Here is an 18980-nt window from a genome sequence, read left to right as displayed (position 1 = left end):
ACTAAGTTCTGCAAACCACTACAGTTCCTTTTCTTTAAAAACTGTATGTATGTGTTTGCATTTTCATGCATGTGAGGACGAGGGTGCACACGTGTGTGCACACACGGAGACCAAAGGACAACCTTTGTTGTCCTTCTCAGGAATGCCACACACTCCCTTTGAGGTTGGGTCTCTCATGGCCTGGAGCTCACTGACTAGGCCAGGCTTGCTGGCCAGTGCATTTTTTAAAAATTTAAATGTATTGTTATTATTATTATTATTAGATTTCTATTTTTTGTATATATATATTATTTTCTATATTTGTTTACATTCCAAATGCTTTCCCCTTTCCCAGTTCCCCCCTCCCCATATGTCTCATAAGTCCTCTTCTCTCCATCCATTCTCCTATCTTTCCCCCTCCCTTTTCTCTCTCCTGGTACTCCCCTACAATGCTGGATCAAGCCTTTCCAGGATTAGGGCCCTCTTCTTCCTTCTTCATGGGAATCATCTGATATGCTAATTGTGTCTTCAGTATTCAGAGCTTCTGGGCTAATTAATATCCAATTATCAATGATTGCATTCCATGTGTATTCTTTTGTGATTGAGTTACCTTGCCTAGGATGATATTTCCCAGTTCCAACCATTTGCCTAAAAAAAATCATGAATTCATTGTTTTTAATTGCTGAGTAGTATTCCATTGTGTAAATATACCACATTTTCTGTATCCATTCCTCCATTGAGGGACATCTGGGTTCTTTCCAGCTTCTGGCTATTATAAACAGGGCTGCTATGAACATAATGGAGCATGTGTCCTTACTGCATGCCAGGGAATCCTCTGGGTATATGCCCAGGAGAGGTATAGCAGGGTCCTCCGGAAGTGTCATGTCCAGTTTTCTGAGGAACCACCAGACTGATTTCCATAGTGGTTGTACCATCTTCCAATCCCACCAGCAATGGAGGAGTGTTCCTCTTTCTCCACATCCTTGCCAACACCTGCTGTCTCCTGAGTTTTTAACCTTAGCCATTGTGACTGGTGTGAGGTGAAATATTAGGGTTGTTTTGATATGCATTTCCCTAATGACTAATGATGTCGAGCATTTCTTAAGGTGCTTCTCGGCAATCCGAATTTCTTCAGGTGAAAATTCTTTGTTTAGATCTGTACCCCATTTTTAGTAGGGTTATTTGGTTCCCTGGGGTCTAACTTCTTGAGTTCTTTGTATATATTGGATATTAAACCTCTATCGGATGTAGGGCTGGTGAAGATCTTTTCCCAATTTGTTGGTTGCTGTTTTGTCCTTTTGACAGTGTCCTTTGCCTTACAGAAACTTTGTAATTTTATGAGATCCCATTTGTCAATTCTTGATCTTAGAGCATAAGCTATTGGTGTTCAGTTCAGGAACTTTCCCCCTGTGCCCATGTCCTCAAGGGTTTTCCCCAGTTTCTTTTCTATTAGTTTCAGTGTGTCTGGCTTTATGTGGAGGTGCTTGGTCCACTTGGAGTTGAGCTTAATACAAGGAGATAAGAATGTATCAATTCACATTCTTCTGCATGGTGACCTCCAGTTGAACCAGCACCATTTGTTGAAAAGGCTATCTTTTTTACACTGGATGTGTTCAGCTCCTTTGTCGAAGATCAAGTGATCATAGGTGTGTGGATTCATTTCTGGGTCTTCAATTCTATTCCATTGGTCCACTTGCCTGTCGCTGTGCCAATACCATGCAGTTTTTTTTTAACACTATTGCTCTGTAGTATTACTTGAGGTCTGGGATACTGATTTCCCCAGAAGTTCTTTTACTGTTGAAAATAGTTTTAGCTATCCTGGGTTTTTTGTTGATCCAGATGAATTTGAGAATTGCTTTTTCTAACTCTGTGAAGAACTGAGTTGGGATTTTGATGGGGATTGCGTTGAATCTGTATATTGCTTTTGGCAAAATGGCCATTTCAACTATATTAATCCTGCCAATCCACGAGCATGGAAGATTTTTCCATTTTCTGAGGTCTTCTTTGATTTCCTTCTTCAGAGACCTGAAGTTCTTGTCGTATAGATCTTTCACTTGTTTGGTTAGAGTCACACCAAGATACTTTATATTGCTTGTGGCTATTGTGAAGGGTGTCATTTCCCTAACTTCTTTCTCAGTCTGCTTATCCTTTGAGTCTAGGAAGGCAACTGATTTGCTTGAGTTGATTTTATAACTTGCCACTTTGCTGAAGTTGTTTATCAGCTGTAGGAGTTCTCTGGTGGAGATTTTTGGGTCACTTAAGTATACTATCATGTCATCTGCAAATAGTGATAATTTGATTTCTTCCTTTCCAATTTGTATCCTTTTGACCTTCTATGTATATGTCTAATTGCTCTAGCTAGAACTTCAAGTACTATATTGAAAAGATATGGAGAGAGAGGGCAGCCTTGTCTAGTCCCTGATTTTAGTGGGATTGCTTCAAGTTTCTCTCCATTTAGTTTGCTGTTGGCTACCGGTTTGCTGTATATTGCTTTTACTATGTTTAGGTGTGGGCCTTGAATTCCTGTTCTTTCCGAGACTTTTAGTATGAAAGGATGTTGAATTTTGTCAAATGCTTTTTCAGCATCTAATGAAATGATCATATGGGTTTTTTCTTTGAGTTTGTTTATGTAGTGGATTTCATTGATGGATTTCCTTATATTGAACCATCCCTGCATCCCTGGGATGAAGCCCACTTGATCATGGTGGATGATTGTTTTGATGTGTTCTTGGATTTGGGTGGCAATAATTTTATTGAGTATTTTTGCATCGATATTCATAAGGGAAATTGGCCTGAAGTTCTCTTTCTTTGTTGCATCTTTGTGTGGTTTTGGTATTAGCGTAATTGTGGCTTCATAGAACGAGTTGGGTAGTGTTCCTTCTGTTTCTATTTTGTGGAACAGTTTGAAGAGTATTGGTGTTAGGTCTTCTTTGAAGGTCTGATAGAATTCTGCACTGAAGCCATCTGGTCCCGTGCTTTTTTTGGTTGGGAGACTTTTCTTTTTTTCTTTTCTTTTTTTTTTTAAGATTTATTTATTATTATGTGTAATAATACTGTAGCTGTCTTCAGACACCAGAAGAGGGTATCTAATCTCATTACAGATGGTTGTGAGCCATCATGTGGTTGCTGGGATTTGAACTCAGGATCTTCGGAAAAGCAATTAGTGCTCTTAACCACTAAGCCATCTTGCCAGCCCCGGTTGGGAGACTTTCTATGACCCCTTTTATTTCTTTAGGGGTTATGGGACTGTTTAGATGACGTATTTGATTCTGATTTAATTATGGTGTTTGATATCTGTCTAGGAAACTGTCCATTTTCTCCAGATTCTCCAGTTGTGTTAAGTAAAGGCCTTTGTAGTAGGATCTGATGATTTTTTGAATTTCCTCAGTTTCTGTTCTTATATCCCCCTTTTCATTTCTAATTTTGTTAATCTGGATACTGTCTCTGTGCTCTTTGGTTAGTCTGGCTAAGGGTTTATCTATCTTGTTGATTTTCTCAAAGAACCAGCTCCTGGTTTTGTTGATTCTTTGTATGGTTCTCTTTGTTTCTACTTGATTGATTTCGGCCCTGAGTTTGATGATTTCCTGCCTTCTACTCCTCCTGGGTGAAATAGCTTCTTTTTGTTCCAGGGCTTTCAGGTGTGTCATTAAGCTGGTAATGTATGCTCTCTTGAGTTTCTTTTTGGAGGCACTCAGGGCTATGAGTTTTCCTCTTAGCACTGCTTTCATTGTGTCCCATAGATTTGGGTATGTTGTGTCTTCATTTTTCTTAAATTCTAAAAAGCCTTTGATTTCTTTCTTTATTTCTTCCTTGACCAAGGTATCATTGAGTAGAATATTGTTCAGTTTCCACGTGTATGTGGGTTTTCTGTTGTTTTTGTTTCTGTTGAAGACCACTTTTACTCCATAGTGATCTGATAGGAGGCATGGGATTATTTCGATCTTCTTATATTTGTTGAGGTCTGTCTTGTGACCAATTATATGGTCGATTTTGGAGAAGGTACCATGAAGTGCTGAGAAAAAGGTATACTCTTTTGCTTTAGGGTGAAATGTTCTATATATATATCTGTTAAATCTAATTGGTCCAAAGCTTCAATTAGTTTCACTGTGTCCCAGTTTAGTTTCTGTTTTCCTGATCGGTCCATTGAGGATAGTGGAGTGCTGAAGTCACCCACAGTTATTGTGTTAGGTGCAATGTGTGCTTTGAGCTTTAGTAAAGTTTCTTTTATGAATGAGGGTGCCTTTGCATTTGGAGCATAGATGTTCAGGATTGAGAGTTCTTCCTGGTGTATTTTTCCTTCGACCAGCAAGAAGTGTCCCTCAGTGTCTCTTTTGATGACTTTGGGTTGAAAGTCAATTTTATCTGATATTAGAATGGCTACTCTGGCTTGTTTCCTGAGACCATTTGCTTGTAAAATTGTCTTCCAGCCTTTTATTCTAAGGTAGTGTTTGTCTTTGACACTGAAGTGTGTTTCCTGTATGCAGCAAAATGTAGGGTCCTGTTTATGTATCCAGTCTGTTAGTCTATGTCTTTTTATTGGGGAATTGAGCCCATTGGTGTTAAGAGATATTAAGAAATAGTGATTATTACTTCCTGTCATTTTTGATGTTATTTTTTATATTTGATTGGTTATCTTCTTTTGGGTTTGATGAAAGAAGGTTACTATCTTGCTTTTTCCAGGGTGAAGTTTCCCTCCTTGTATTGGTGTTTTCATCCTATTATCCTTTGTAGGGCTGGGTTTGTGGTAAGATATTGCATAAACTTGGTTTTGTCATGGAATATCTTGGTTTCTCCATCTATGGTGATTGAGAGTTTTGCTGGGTATAGTAGTTTTGGCTGGCATTTGTGTTCTCTTAGAGTCTGCATGAGATCTGACCAGGATCTTCTAGCTTTCATAGTCTCAGGTGAGAAGTCTGCTGTGATTCTGATAGGTCTTCCTTTATATGTTACTTGGCCTTTTTCTCTTACTGCCTTTCATATTCTTTCTTTGTTTAGTACATTTGGGGTTTTGATTATTATGTGACGGGAAGTATTTCTGTTCTAGTCCAGTCTGTTTGGAGTTCTGTAGGCTTCTTGTATATTCATGGGCATTTTGCTCTTTAGATTAGGGAAGTTTTCTTCCATAATTTTATTGAAGATATTTGCTGGCCCTTTAAGTTGTAAATCTTCACTCTCATCTATGCCTATAATCCTTAGGTTTGGCCTTCTCATTGTGTCCTGGATTTCCTGGATGTTTTGGGTTACATGCTTTTTGCATTTTGCATTTTCTTTGACCATTGAGTCCATGGTTTCTATGGTATCTTCAGCATCTGAGATTCTTTCTTCTATTTCTTTTATTCTGTTGTTGATATTTGCATCTATGTCCCCTGATTTCTTCCCAAGGTTTTCTATCTCCAAAGTTGTCTCCCTTTGTGCTTTCTTAGTTGTTTCTACTTCTGATTTTAGATCCTGGATGGTTTTGCTTAGCTCCTTCACTTGCTTGTTTGTGTTTTCCTGTAATTCTTTAAGAGATTTTTGTGTTTCCTCTTTCATGAGCTCAGCCTGTTGACCAAAGTTCTCCTGTATTTCTTTAAGTGATTTTTGTGTTTCCTCCTTATTGGTTTCTATCTTTTGACCCATTCTCCTGAATTTCTTTTAATGATTTTTGTGTTTCCCTTGTAAGGGCTTCTAACTTTTGATCCATTTTCTCCTGAATTTCTTTAAAAGATTTATTTATGTCCTTCATGTGTTCCTTCCTATAACAGCATCATGACCAGTGATTTTAAATCCAAATCTTGTTTTTCTGGTGTGTTGGGTTATCCAGGACTTGCTGTTAACGGAGACTTGGGTTCAGATGCTGCCATATTGCCTTGATTTCTGTTTGTAACATCTCTATGTTTGCCTTTTGCCATCTAGTTCTCACTGGTGTTAGTTGGTCTTGTTGTCAATGCAGGACTCACCCGTGCAAGCTGCCTCCTCTCAGACAGCCTCTGGGTGCACAGCTGGCCTCCTGCACTGCCTGGAGATGGGGCGCCGTGGCCCAGTCTGTTCCTGATCCAGAGGTGGAGACTGGAAGGCTCCCGCCAGAGGCCTCCGGACTGGATCCTCCACTCTGCTGGGCCAGATGGATTCACCAGTGCAAGCTGCCTCCTTGCAGCCGGCTTCTGGATGCACAGCTGGCCTTCTCAAATATTTCTTTATTTATTTTATGTGTATGACTACACTATAGCAGTCTTTAGACACACCAGAAGAGCATGTCAGATCTCATTATAGATGGTTGTGAGCCACAATGTAGTTGCTGGGAATTGAACTCAGGACCTCTGGAAGAGTACTCAGTGCTCTTAACCCCTGAGCCATCTCTCCATCCTATTTTTTTTTTAACTTATTAACTTTATATCCTGCTCACTGTCCTCTTCCTGGTCACCCCCTTTCACAATCCTTTCCCCATTCCCCCCACCTTCTTCTCTGAGCAGGTGTTCCTCCCCTCCCCCAGGTATTCTCCAACTCTGGCACTTCAAGTCTCTGCAAAGCTAGGAACTTCCTCTCCACTGAGGCCAGACAAGGCAGCCCAGCTAGTAGAACATTTCCCATGTACAGGCAACATCTTTTGGGATAGCCCTGCTCCAGTTGTTCAGGACCCACATGAAGGCCAAGCTGCACATCTGCTGCATATGAGCGGGGAGGCCTAGGTCTAGCCTGTGAATGTTCCTTGGTTGTTGGACACCTGGGATTTTTTATGTGGGTTCTGGGGATCAAACTCAGTTCCTCATGCTTTCAAGGGAAGTGATTTATAGATTGAGTCATTCCCCAGTCCACCATGGCTCCTTTTTGGTGACTTCAAGTTCTTAAAGATAATTTCCTGTGCTTTCCTTTAAAAACATTATAGTTTTTATCTTTAAATGGGCATGCATTTCAAATCGACTTTTGTGTATGGGAGATGGATACAAACCTTCCCCCATCCAGTTTACACACTTGTTCTAGGAACATCTGTTCTGAAGAGTTAAAACATTTTGTCCCTTTTGCTGAAAGTCAGTTGGTTATAGACAAATGAGTCTCTATTTCTGTTCTGTCTTCTACTTGTTTATCTTCAGGGTTCTTCTGAGCAGATCTGGTTATCATACTTCACGGAACTTCATGGAAAGTTCTCAAGACAGGTGGTAGGAACCTTCCAGCCTTCAAGTCAGTGTCTCAAGCAGCTCAGACAGGCTTTCAGCTTGCTGTGAACTCAAGGCTCTTCCTGAACTTAGCTTCCTTGCCTCCACTTTCTGAATGCTGGGTTACAGTTGTAGCTACTGCACACGCATTTAAAGAAAACAGTTCAATAATTAATACTCGTGCTTCTATTTGTGCCTAGTCCAGGTCCTTCATAACTCTTCATGAATTTTAGGCCCAAATGGCAGTTATGCACAGAAGAGGATTAAGGATAGAATTAGGTTGAGTTTGTAGGGTGATTGGGAGAAAAATCATGTTCAAGTAAGATGTCTTTTGTTTAGAACTTCTTTTCTTTTCTTTTTTTTAAAAAAAAGATTTACTTATTTATTTATTTTATGAATACTGACTGAGTACACTGTAGCTGTACAGATGGTTGTGAGCCTTCATGTGGTTGCTAGGGATTGAATTTAGGACGTCTGCTCTCTCCGGTCAGCCGTGCTCACTATGGTTAACCTTGCTTGTTAAGTCCCTGCTTGCTCAAACTCAAAGATTTATTTATTGTTATATGTAAGTACATTGTAGTTGTCTTTAGACACACCAGAAGAGGCCATCAAGTCTCATTACGAATGGTTGCCAGGCACCATGTGGTTGCTGCCTTTACCCACTGAGCCATCTTACCAGCCCCTGTTTAGGACTTTTTACATTTCTTTCAGCAATGCTTTTTTGTGGTTTCCAGTAATGAGATTTTGCAACAAGTTCAGTGTTTATTGTTGGCAAATATATATTTTTTATTTAAAATCTTTCCTTTCCTTGTCTCCTCTCTCTTCTCTCTCTCTTCCTCTCTATTTTTCTTCCTTCCTATCTTTTCTTTTTTGGAGACAGGGTTTCTCTGTTTTGCTCAGGCTTTCCTGGAACTTACTATGTAGACCAGGCTGTCCTTAAACTCACAGAGATTCATTGCCTCTTTCTCCAGAGTGCTGGGATTAAAGGCATGTACCACCCACCATGCCCTGCTTTGAGTTAGTTTTCTTTCATTGTGAGAGTGCTTTGAGTTTATATTTCTGTAAAGATGTGGAGCTGTTCAGAGATCTGTTTCTTCTTATGCTCATTTGTGTTTTTAAAAGACTTCATGATGTTTCCTTTTTTCTAGTACAAAATTATCTTTAAATATGTATATGTATCTATATGTGTGTCTGTGGGTGGGTACGTGCACATAAATGCTGGTGATTTCAGAGACAACAGGTTGGTTCGATTCTCTTGGACCTAGAGTTCTAGGCATGACCTGTGAGCTGCCTGATGCTGGTACTGGAACTGAACTTTTGTTCTGTGAAGACATTACGACCTCTCTACTGCTGAGCCATCTCTCCAGCCCCATCTTCTGGGTGTTTTGGGATATGATTTCACTGTGTCATTCAGGCTGGCTTTGATCTTGAATTCTCCTTGCCTCAGTTGCTTAAGGGCTGGAGTTACAAATGTGTGCCGATACACCTGCTAGGCTTAGCTTATAACATCTCTAGAATCTCCATTCTACAGATGATTGAAATCTGTGTTGAGGTTCACCCGTTCATTCTGATATTGGCAATTTGTATTTTATTCTCCCCCCTCTTATCAATTTTATTTAACTGTTCAAAGGAAGACTTGGTTTAATCAGTGTTCTCTTGCTTATCTTTATTTCATTCCATTATTTAAAATTTGTTCTACTACTCACTGTAAGTTTATCTAGCTCTTTTTCTTAAGCCACTTAAAGTAAAAGCTTAGCTTGGTGCCTTTAAGACTACCTCTCTCTTTTTCTTTTGTTCACTTCTATTGTCTGTCTAAAGTCTGGTATACTCCAGCCTGGCTTCTAACCCATGATATAGCCAGAGCTGTCCTTGAACTCTTGGGTCTTCTTCCAGAGTGCTGGAGATACAGCTGTGTGCCACCTTTCATGGCCTCTGGAGTGCCGAGGACTGAGACCAGCCTTGTGGAAGCTACACAAGCAACCTGCCAGTTGAGCCCCATCTTATAAATTCTTATCTTCTCATTGTCATTTAATTTGAAATGCTTTTATATTTTTTTCACATGGATCCTGGTTACTTTAAAGGACATAAATTAAATCCTATTTCCTGGCCAGGGGTGGTGACAGACACCTGCAATTCTGACACCCGAGAGGTTAAGTTAGGAGGCTTGTCAGTTTCAGGCCAGCCTGGGGAACACGGCAGGACCCTGTCCACCTGCCCACTTCTCTTTGTTCCCGTTCTCTTATGATGCATCTGGCCTTTTTTTCCTACTATGCTAATCACACATGTTCTTCATACAGCCATGTTATAGACTGTCTTCATCTCTAACTTTTGTTTAATGTGTATGGTTTTTACTGTATCCCTGGAATGAATGTAGACTCCCTGGCTGCAGGTACACAATCTCAGGTTGGTTTTATAAATTTGTTAGTAGTTTGTGTGTAGTTGGTATGAAATTAAATGTGTGTCAAAAGTTATTCACAGGAACGATAATATTTGTGCATAATCCAAATGACCAATAATAAATTAACCATTTTATTGGACAATAACTAGGGCTCGGGATATAGTTCAGGTGGTCGTGTTTCTCTAGGGTACACCAGCCTCATATTTGATCCCCAGTACCAGGTGGTAATGGCTGCAACTCCAGCCCATGGGTTAGAAAGGTTAGAAGCTGCGGGCCACACTTGGCTGTAAAATAAGTCAGATTGATCTGAGTTTTATGAGACCCAATCTCAAAGGGAAAAAAAGTGACGATACTTCCCACCAAACAGTCTATGCTAATACCCAAGTGACAGTAAACACTTCAGGCTTTCTAAAGAGGGAGAGAAGACAGTAAATTCTCCCAGGAAGATGCTATTCAGAGAAGAAACGGGACTGAGCAGGCTCTGCAGCAGAGGTAGGGTTTAAGACATGACATTCCCACAGAAGGAATAGTATGAAGAAAGGACTCGGGGTAGTGGTGTGCAGCATTCATCCTTGAGAGGAAAGAGGAGACTGAAGTGGGAGAGGGAGGATGTGGAGATGCCCAGAAGGCTCCAATCATGAGGCTGAGGACGGAGCCAGGGCTTAGCGTCCCCACTTGCAATGCAGATTACGATGCTCCTTAAACATGTCTTTATTTTGACATTCATATATTTACATTTGTTTTTAAAAGATTTATTTTGAGTGTGTATGCATACGTGTGTGCATGTCATGAGTGTATGGGTGCTTGCAGAAGCCAGAAGAAGGTGTTAGATCCCCTGGAGTTACAGGTCTTCATGCCTGGTGTGAAGTCTCTGAGCCAACCTTCCCTTTCCTCTTTTTGTCCCTCCCTCCGTTCGTGCTCCCTTCACTCTCTGTGAATGGGCAGGTGCAAGTGTCTAGAGATGTGACAGGCCAGCCTCTGGCAGTTTCCCTCCGGAGCTGGGCACCTTGTATTTTGAGACATGGTCTCACTGGGACAGTGTCCAGCTGGACCTTAATGATGAGTTTAGGTTTGCTGGTCTGTAGGCTCTGGGAACTGCTTGTCTCTGCCTCTCCAGGGCTGGGATTCTGAGTGTATGTTGTTCCACCTGACTTCTGTGGATTGAATTCAGTTCTTCCCATTTGTGTGGCAAGCATTTTACCCACAGAACTCTCCGGCAGTGTCCCTTGGTTCCCTAGGCGCTGGGTGTCTAGGTCTGTCTTGGGTCTCTTGCTCATCCCCCTTGGTTCCCTAGGCGCTGGGTGTCTAGGTCTGTCTTGGGTCTCCTGCTCATCCCCCTTGGTTCCCTAGGCACTGGGTGTCTAGGTCTGTCTTGGGTCTCCTGCTCATCCCCCTTGGTTCCCTAGGCACTGGGTGTCTAGGTCTGTCTTGGGTCTCCTGCTCATCCCCCTTGGTTCCCTAGGCACTGGGTGTCTAGGTCTGTCTTGGGTCTCCTGCTCATCCCCCTTGGTTCCCTAGGCGCTGGGTGTCTAGGTCTGTCTTGGGTCTCCTGCTCATCCCTCTTGGTTCTCTAGGCACTGGGTGTCTAGGTCTGTCTTGGGTCTCCTGCTCATCCCCCTTTGGTTCCCTAGGCACCGGGTGTCTAGGTCTGTCTTGGGTCATCCCTTCCTGTCTGGCATTCAGTTAGTATTCATGCTTTGTGACCACCTTGCACCTGGTGCTGGGTCCTTCGCTTTACCTGGGAATTTCTTCTGAGTTGTTTCTTACATGGTTTCCTTTCTTCACGATCCTGAGTGACTGACTGGGCAGCTGCTCTGTTTCATTTGGAAGACCGGCAGTTGGGATGTCTGTGTTTTCAGGAAACTCTGTTCTAGCTTCCTTGCCCACCAGACCTAAACTATCTGTACCTTTAATTAAGAAAAGAGAAACCACCTCCCAGACATCATAACGGAGAAGTCAAGCATTCTCAGTGAGTGGGAACGAAGATTTCAGTCTACAAAGGATGTGGACAGTGACCCTTCCTGTTTCTTTGTTCATGTCCCAGGAGGCTTTGCTTCTTTGCTCTGATCTTAAGTGTTTGGGTGGAGTTTCAGGAGAGAGCTCAGCCTGCACATTTCTGCTGTAGGCCTGTGAGGTGTATAACATTAAGGGAGACATTTCTGTGAGGGACTCAGGGGTAGTGACAGTCTTCTATTCCAACATTCAGAAAGCTGGAACAGAAAAGCTGTCTGAGTACTGAACACCAAATTCAAATAACTCACAAGAGGGAACTGGGCTACCCAGAAGGGACTTCCAGAGAACATGAGAATTGAGAGACTGACTAGCTTTGGACTTTGCAAATGATAATCTAAACGTTGCATTACAGGGGAGTTAGTGAAATTGCTAATTAAAATGAAATATTATTTTCCCCGAACTAGAGCCAGGAACCATGCGCAGGCCCAGGCGCTGGCCCAGCCCCCCATTTGCAGGCCAACAGGTCAGTGGCCTTTCACTTTCTTTCACTCTGGCTTGCGGCCTTGCTCTTGCCTTGTTCAGAACTGCTTGCCTTTCACAGATATCCCACAGTCCTTCAAGAGTACTAACTGGCTCTAGAAGACGTCAGGGCCTCTGGTGTCAGGTTTAAGGACAAACTGATGTTGTGTAGAGTATGATTAAAATGGGCCTGCAGCTTGAGGCAGTTCCTACCAAGCCCTGTGAGCTTGCAAGCAAAGGGCTGAAGTGGAACTTCCTTCTGTCTCTTCTGTGCCGGACTTAGGTGTGAGTGGAGCTGAAGAGGGGGCTTGAGCAGGCCTCACCCCTTATCCTTATCTCTCTCTCTTCTTAAAAATGTTACTGACCGTGGGTCTGCTGTGGGATAACCAGGGTCCTCTTGGTCCAGGAAGGCACAGGTCCGGCTGAGATGACAGACAGAACAAACCACACACACACACAGAGGCGGTTTGAACTGAATGTATTTTGGAGCTCTAAGGCAAGGATTTTTATACAGGAAGAGTTGGTATTACCATTTCAAATGATGTAGCCAGTGAGGCAGGCACAATTATCATAGCCATTTGGTACAAGGAAATGCAACATCAATCAGGAACAAAGTTTCTCAAGTAACAGATACAGAAGATCAATTTACAGATGCCATCAAACTTCCTGATTAGAATACAGAGTCACTCATAGTTTACAGCAAACCTTCAAAGAGTTTGAAGTTTCTTATACCACCTGGGTCTTAACAAGTTCTTGTGAGAAATCCCTATCTAACATTTATTTAGCCTTCTACCTTGTAAAACAAAACTTCCTGACTTAATCAATGCTTTTAGTACCAGAGTGCCAGAGCCATCCTCATACACATACGCACAGCCATAAAAACCTACATGTGGTTGGAAGGTTGTAATTATGTAAACAACTATGAGGCAAGGCATTGCAATACTAAAAAGGGGGTTTGGTGGTCGGTGAGTCGACTTCAAAGACTGGATTATCAGCCAGGCCTTAGGAATCCCGGTAAAGAGAGAAAAGGAGGAAGTCAGGGCAAACTGCTACTTGAGAACTAAGGGCTCATCTTAAATAGCCAGAAAGTAAGAGAGTACAGTAAATTGCCAGGTGAGATTATCAGCTTCCAAATATACAGAGAGTTCCGTTATTCCCAGGAGACATTTCTTCTCTGCCTCTGTCTGTAAAATATCATTTTTACAGACATCACTGGGCCACCGCGGCAAAAATCATTATTTTATTTATTTATATTCCAGTCTTTTCCCCCCTCTCAGTCCCTCTTCCCACACAGTTTCTCATCCCATTCTTCCTCCCTCTTACCTATGAAAGGGTGCTCTCTCCTCCAGGCCTTCGTTTTCCCTGGGGTCTCAAGTCTCTCAAGGATTTAGCACATCCTCTCCCACTGAGGCCTGACCAGGCAGCCCTCTGCTATATTCATGTCAGGGGCCTCGGGCCAGCCCATGTGTGTTCCTGGTTGGTGGCTCGGTCTCTGGGAGCTCCCTAGAGTCTGGGTCTGGGTTAGTTGAGACCGCTGGTCTTTCTAGGGGGTCGCCCTCCCCTTCAACTTCTTCAATTCTTCCCCTAATTCAACTATAGGGGTCCCTGACTTCAGTCCAGTGGTTGGGTGTGAGTATCTACATCTGTCTCAGTCAGCTGCGGGTAGGGCCTCTCGGAGGACGGCCATGCCAGGCTCCCGTTTGTAAGCACATCATAGCTTAGGAGTGTCAGGCCTTTGTGCCCCTCCATTGAGATGGATCCCAAGCTGGGCTGGTCATTGGACCGACTTTCCTTCAGTCTCTTCTCCATTTTTGTCTCTGCAGTTTTTTCAGACAGGAAAGAAAATTTGGTTCAGAAATTTTGACTGTGGGTTAGTAACCCTGTCCTTCCACTTGAGGCCCTGTCTATCTACTGGAGTGGACTCTTCGAGTTCCCTCTCTCCACTGTTGGGCATTTTGGCTAAGGTCACCCCCGTTGAGTCCAAAGAGTCTCTCACCTTCTGGGTCTCTGGTACTTTCTAGAGGGTCTCTCCCCCCCCCCCCCATGCTGCTTATCGCCATCCTTTCCCTTGGCCCTCTGGGCTTCTCTCCTGTCTCCTCTCATACCTGATCCTGTTCCCTTTTTCCTCCCTTTCCCTCTCCCACCCAGGTCCATCCCTCCCTCTGCCTCCTGTGATCATTTCCTTCCTTTTTCTTTTTAAAAAAAATTTTTTTTTTAATTTTCTGTTTTTTGGATTTTTTTTTTTTTTTGAGACAGGGTTTCTCTGTGTAGCCCTGGCTGTCCTGGAACTCACTCTGTAGACCAGGCTGGCCTCGAACTCAGAAATCCGCTTGCCTCTGCCTCCCAGAGTGCTGGGATTACAGGCGTGCGCCACCACCGCCCGGCTTCCTTCCCCTTTCTAAGTGGGATTAAAGCATCCTTACTTGGGCCTTTCTGCTTGTCACACTTCTTACGGTCTGTGGGTTGTGCCGTGGGCGTTCTGTATTTTTTGGATAATATCCACCTAATAGTGAGCACATATCATGCATGTCCTTTTGGGTCTGAGTTACCTCAGTCAGGGTGACATTTAAAAATGAGGACATCATGAATTTTTCAGGCAAAGGGGTGGAACTAGAAAGTATCCTTACGCCTCTTACACCTCTGGCTTGTCCTCCCGTTCTGTGGCCCTTCAGCTTTGCTGTTTGAACTATTCTTCCCAGCGTTTTATCTCCATGTCTTTTCTGTATTCTCTCAGGTCACAGGTCTTTGTAAAAAGAGATCCAGTGAGGTCCTGCTGTGGGCTTCCTGCCTCTTCTGCCCACCCATTCTTCATGCTTCTCCTGGGCCTGATGACATGTTGTTTATCTCAACAGAGCCCGGACATTCTCAGCACCGTCGGCTATGACAGCATCATCCAGCATCTGAACAATGGCCGCAAGAACTGCAAGGAGTTTGAAGACTTTTTGAAAGAAAGGTAAGATTCTCAGGTCTCTTGAGCCAGCGTGCCCCACCCCCACCCCAGACCAGGAACCAATTGGTTTCTCTTCCCTTTCTTTTGTAAAAAAAAAAGTTATTTCTTGTTATTCTGTGGGCATGCGTGTGCCACAGTGGCCATGTGGGAGTCAGAGGACCCAACTTTGTGCATTTGGGTCTCTCCTTCAGCCTTTACAGGAGAGCACACTTGGTCAGGGTCGCTTCCTAATCCGTCAGAGCAGGTGTCCTGAGAGCAGGTAACATAGGGACTGGAGATGGCTCAGCGGTTAAGAACACTGACTGCTCTTCCAGAAGTCCTGAGTTCAATTCCCAGCAACCACATGGTGGCTCACAACCATCTGTAATGGGATCAGATGCTCTTTTCTGGTGTGTCTGAAGACAGCTACAGTGTACTCATATAAATAACAAATAAATACATTTAAAGAGAGAGAGAGAGAGAGAGAGAGAGAGAGAGAGAGAGAGAGAGAGAGAAAATAATGTAAAGAAACAAGTCAAGAGCTCCCCATGGCAGAGATACCAGACACCACACAAGCCACACTCTCCCCGGAGAGCAAGGTCCTGTTCCCACCTCCCACAGCTCCTCACCTTCTGGTGTCTGGGTTTGAACTCAGGTATCAGGCTTGCGGACAGCCACTCCCGTCTGGAGTCACTTCATCCCCTTTCCATTGGTTGGTTTGGCTGTGTTTCCCGAGTCTGAAGCCCAGACTCTGCTCCAGGGTGTGAAACAGCTCTGAGAAGAGCCCGACACTGTTCTAATGAGCTAATGTTAATATGGCTTCTTACTGAGAGCCCACTCTGCACATTTAAAGGTTAACAAATGAAAACAAAAGGTTTTTGTTGTTGTTGTTTTTGGTATAGCATGTGTCCAGCTCTGGCTAATGCCTACAGAGGAACTGTTCATGAATTTTAGTAACTTATATATGCCTTAGGCTTGTGCATTCCACACAGGCTGTCATCTTGAGGCTTATTCAGGTCCAGTCCCTAGGTTCCACCATTTAAGCAGAGACAGGAGACTGCAAGTCTGGCCAGTGCAGACGGAAGATTAACACAGCAAAAATATTGCCAGAATTGTTGTTGTTGTTGTTATTTTTGTTGTTATTATTATTGTTGTGATCATAAAAAGAGAAAGAGGCATAAGGATATGTTTTTTGGCGGTGTGGAGGAAGGGGGTGCCTCAGCGGGCCCATGCCGAGGCATCCCTTCCCCCTGAGGGACCAGACATATGACAGTATAGCGGTATAGCATAGAATAGAGTTTATTCAGGGCATGGGAGTGGAGTTAAGGGGGTAGTAGAGGCAGAGAAAGTCAGAGAGAGGGAGAGAGTAGAGAAGTAGAGGCCAGCCATGACCATTTGGAGAGAGGGGGGAGGGTAGCAGGAGAGAGAAGATCCCAAGGGAGAAACTAAGAGAGTAAGAGGGGCAAGAGACGCAAGAGAGAGAGGAGGGGCAAGCAGCCCCTTTTATAGTGGGCCAGGTCTACCTGTGGGAGGGGCATGCCTGGCTATTGCCAGGTAACGGTGGGGAGTGGCATACCTGGTATGTTGCTAGGTAACCTTGGGGTGGAGTTTAGACACAATCCTAACAATTATTATTATTGTTGTTGTTGTTGTTATTATTATTATTATTATTAATTTCTCGAGACAGAGTTTCTCTGTTTAACTCTAGCTGTCCTGGAACTCACTCTATAGACTCACCTGCCTCTGCCTCCCAAGAAGATTAAAGGTGTGCACCACTACTGGTTGGCTCAGGATTATTTCTTTTATTCTTTTTTTTTTTTTCATTTTTTTTGAGATAGGGTTTCTCTGTGTAGCCCTGTCTGTCCTGGAACTCACTCTGTAAACCAGGCTGGCCTCGAACTCAGAAATCTGCCTGCCTCTGCCTCTCAAGTGCTGGGATTAAAGGCATGTGCCACCACCACCACCACCACCACCACCACCACCACCACCCGGCTTCAGGATTATTTCTTAAGCACATCAGCGTTGTACTTTTCCAATAGTTGTTACTGGGCCATCTTGACCACTGGAAGACTTAAGCTTTTCTGCATGAGGGCACAAGAGGAATTAGAGTTAGACCAGGACTTAATGGTGGCTCTAACGCTGCAGTGCCTCCTGGTGGAGCTGCCCTTTGAGTCACATTCTTTGCTGCGGAGAGGAGCCTAATGGCAGCTTGTAATTTGGGGCCTTTCTGTCTGTTATGGGAATAGAGCCTAATTGGTGATCAGTCTTTGATTTCTTTTTAAAGATTTATTTATTATTATATGTAATGTCTTCAGACACACCCGAAGAGGGCGTCAGATATCATTACCATCACAACCATCATCAGGATGCTTGTGAGCCACCTTGTGGTTGCTGGGAATTGAACTTAGTACCTTCAGAAGAGCAGTCAGTGCTCTTAACCGCTGAACCATTTCTCCAGCCCAGAGATCAGTCTTTGTAAACAAACACGAGCACCCTTAACATCCTATATCTCAGCCGGGCAGTGATGGCGCACGCCTGTAATCCCAGCACTCTGGGAGGCAGAGGCAGGTGGATTTCTGAGTTTGAGGCCAGCCTGGTCTATAGAGTGAGTTCCAGGACAGCCAGGGCTACACAGAGAAACCCTGTCTCAAAAAACAAAACAAACAAAAAACCCAAACAAATAAATCCCCCCCCAAAAAAAACAAAAAACAAAACAAAACAAAAATCCTATATCTCACGTCTCTCAAACAGGCCCGGACAGCACACTTCTCTTGGGTATATTTTGGAGCCATGTCCTCTTACCTTGGGTGGCCTTATTAAATTCTACTTTATTTCCTAAGCAAATCTATGAGTAAATCCTTTATGACACCAGTTCTGTCATCTCAAGTCTCTTCTCCATCAATACCATCCTAAAGTTCCTTAGGAACCAATCTGAAAAGTAAAATTTGTAAAGGAAACAGCAGACAGTGATGCATCAGGCAACACTAGGAGCGCTGTGTCGGTGACCCCGAAGAGGCAGATTGATACCGGGCCACTGGGGCAACGGAGCTGGTCTTTGGGGGCTTCAGGGAAGAGGGGGTCCTTGTAGGGCTCTGGCACGACAAGGTGATTCTGGCTGCTGTGGGGGACAGGAAGTCTTGGAGGTGGCAGTAAGCAGCCCCAAGTGGTAAGAGGAAGGAAGGCAGGGCCTCATTTAGACACCAGACAGTGAGGATCTGGGGGAGGTGGAAACAGGACCTTCCTCTCTCTCGGAGACTTGGAAGCGTGTGGCTTGTGTAGCATCCAGCACTAGGAGTCTCTGATGTGTCCTGGCTTTCAGCTCCACTGTTTCCAGCTGCCCCTCTCCATCACCACAGGGAGCTCTTGACTTGTTTCTTTATATTCTCTTCTCACAGGGACACCTGCTCTGATGGATTAGGAAGTGACCCTCCCTGATCAAGGGTGCCCTCATCATAGCTAGTGACATCAGTAGTGACCCTGTTCCAAAGAAAAGTACAACCCGAGACCCTGGGGGGCTAGAATTGGAACTGGCTATTTTTTTTTAAAGGGAGACAGCACATACCACCCAAATGGCACAGGCAGCTGAGACCTATAAAGGAAAGAACACTGGGACAGAGTCTAACTCTTCCTCTCCTGATCCTGCCTCCTTGGTCACTGTCAGGGACACACATCAAGTGCACCTATCTTTCCAGGTGTCTGTTTCCTCCTCAGCAAAAGGAAGCCATTGTACTCACCTCTGTAAAATCTCTGAGCAGGGAGCCTTGGTCTTCCAAAGAAATTAATAATTCAACAGAGGCACTCTTTGGGGAAATCTGTAGTAAAATGAGCGAAATGGGTAAATAACAGGTACTTGGACAAAAGATCTCATTCTGGATCCCCACTCTGATCTGGGGCCTTCTTCGAGTTCTAGGCACAGGGTCATGAGATGCCGCCCTCAGGCCTGATGGGAAAGGCTGTGCCTGAGTATGCCGGCTGCTGAAGGAGAGCTGGCACACGGATCATTCCTGGCCTGGGGAATGTGGAGGGAGGGTCGAAGGGAGCAAGGGAAGGGCCTTGGGAGGTGGTGGAG

At 43.9% G+C, this 18980-nt stretch overlaps 1 protein-coding gene across 2 annotated transcripts in view; it reads left to right on the top strand.

Moving 5' to 3' along the window:
• Pstpip2 (proline-serine-threonine phosphatase interacting protein 2) overlaps positions 1-18980 on the top strand; it is a 102104-nt gene that overhangs the window by 30761 nt on the left and 52363 nt on the right. For both annotated transcript variants that reach the window (XM_052155325.1, XM_052155324.1), the window contains exon 2: positions 14835-14935. In XM_052155325.1, coding sequence (XP_052011285.1) covers positions 14835-14935 — 101 coding nt within the window. The remainder of the gene's footprint in view (positions 1-14834; positions 14936-18980) is intronic.

This window comes from Apodemus sylvaticus, chromosome 13, assembly GCF_947179515.1.
Source record: "Apodemus sylvaticus chromosome 13, mApoSyl1.1, whole genome shotgun sequence".
Classification (NCBI taxonomy): Eukaryota; Metazoa; Chordata; class Mammalia; order Rodentia; family Muridae; genus Apodemus; species Apodemus sylvaticus.
This window is presented reverse-complemented; position numbering and strand designations above follow the sequence as displayed.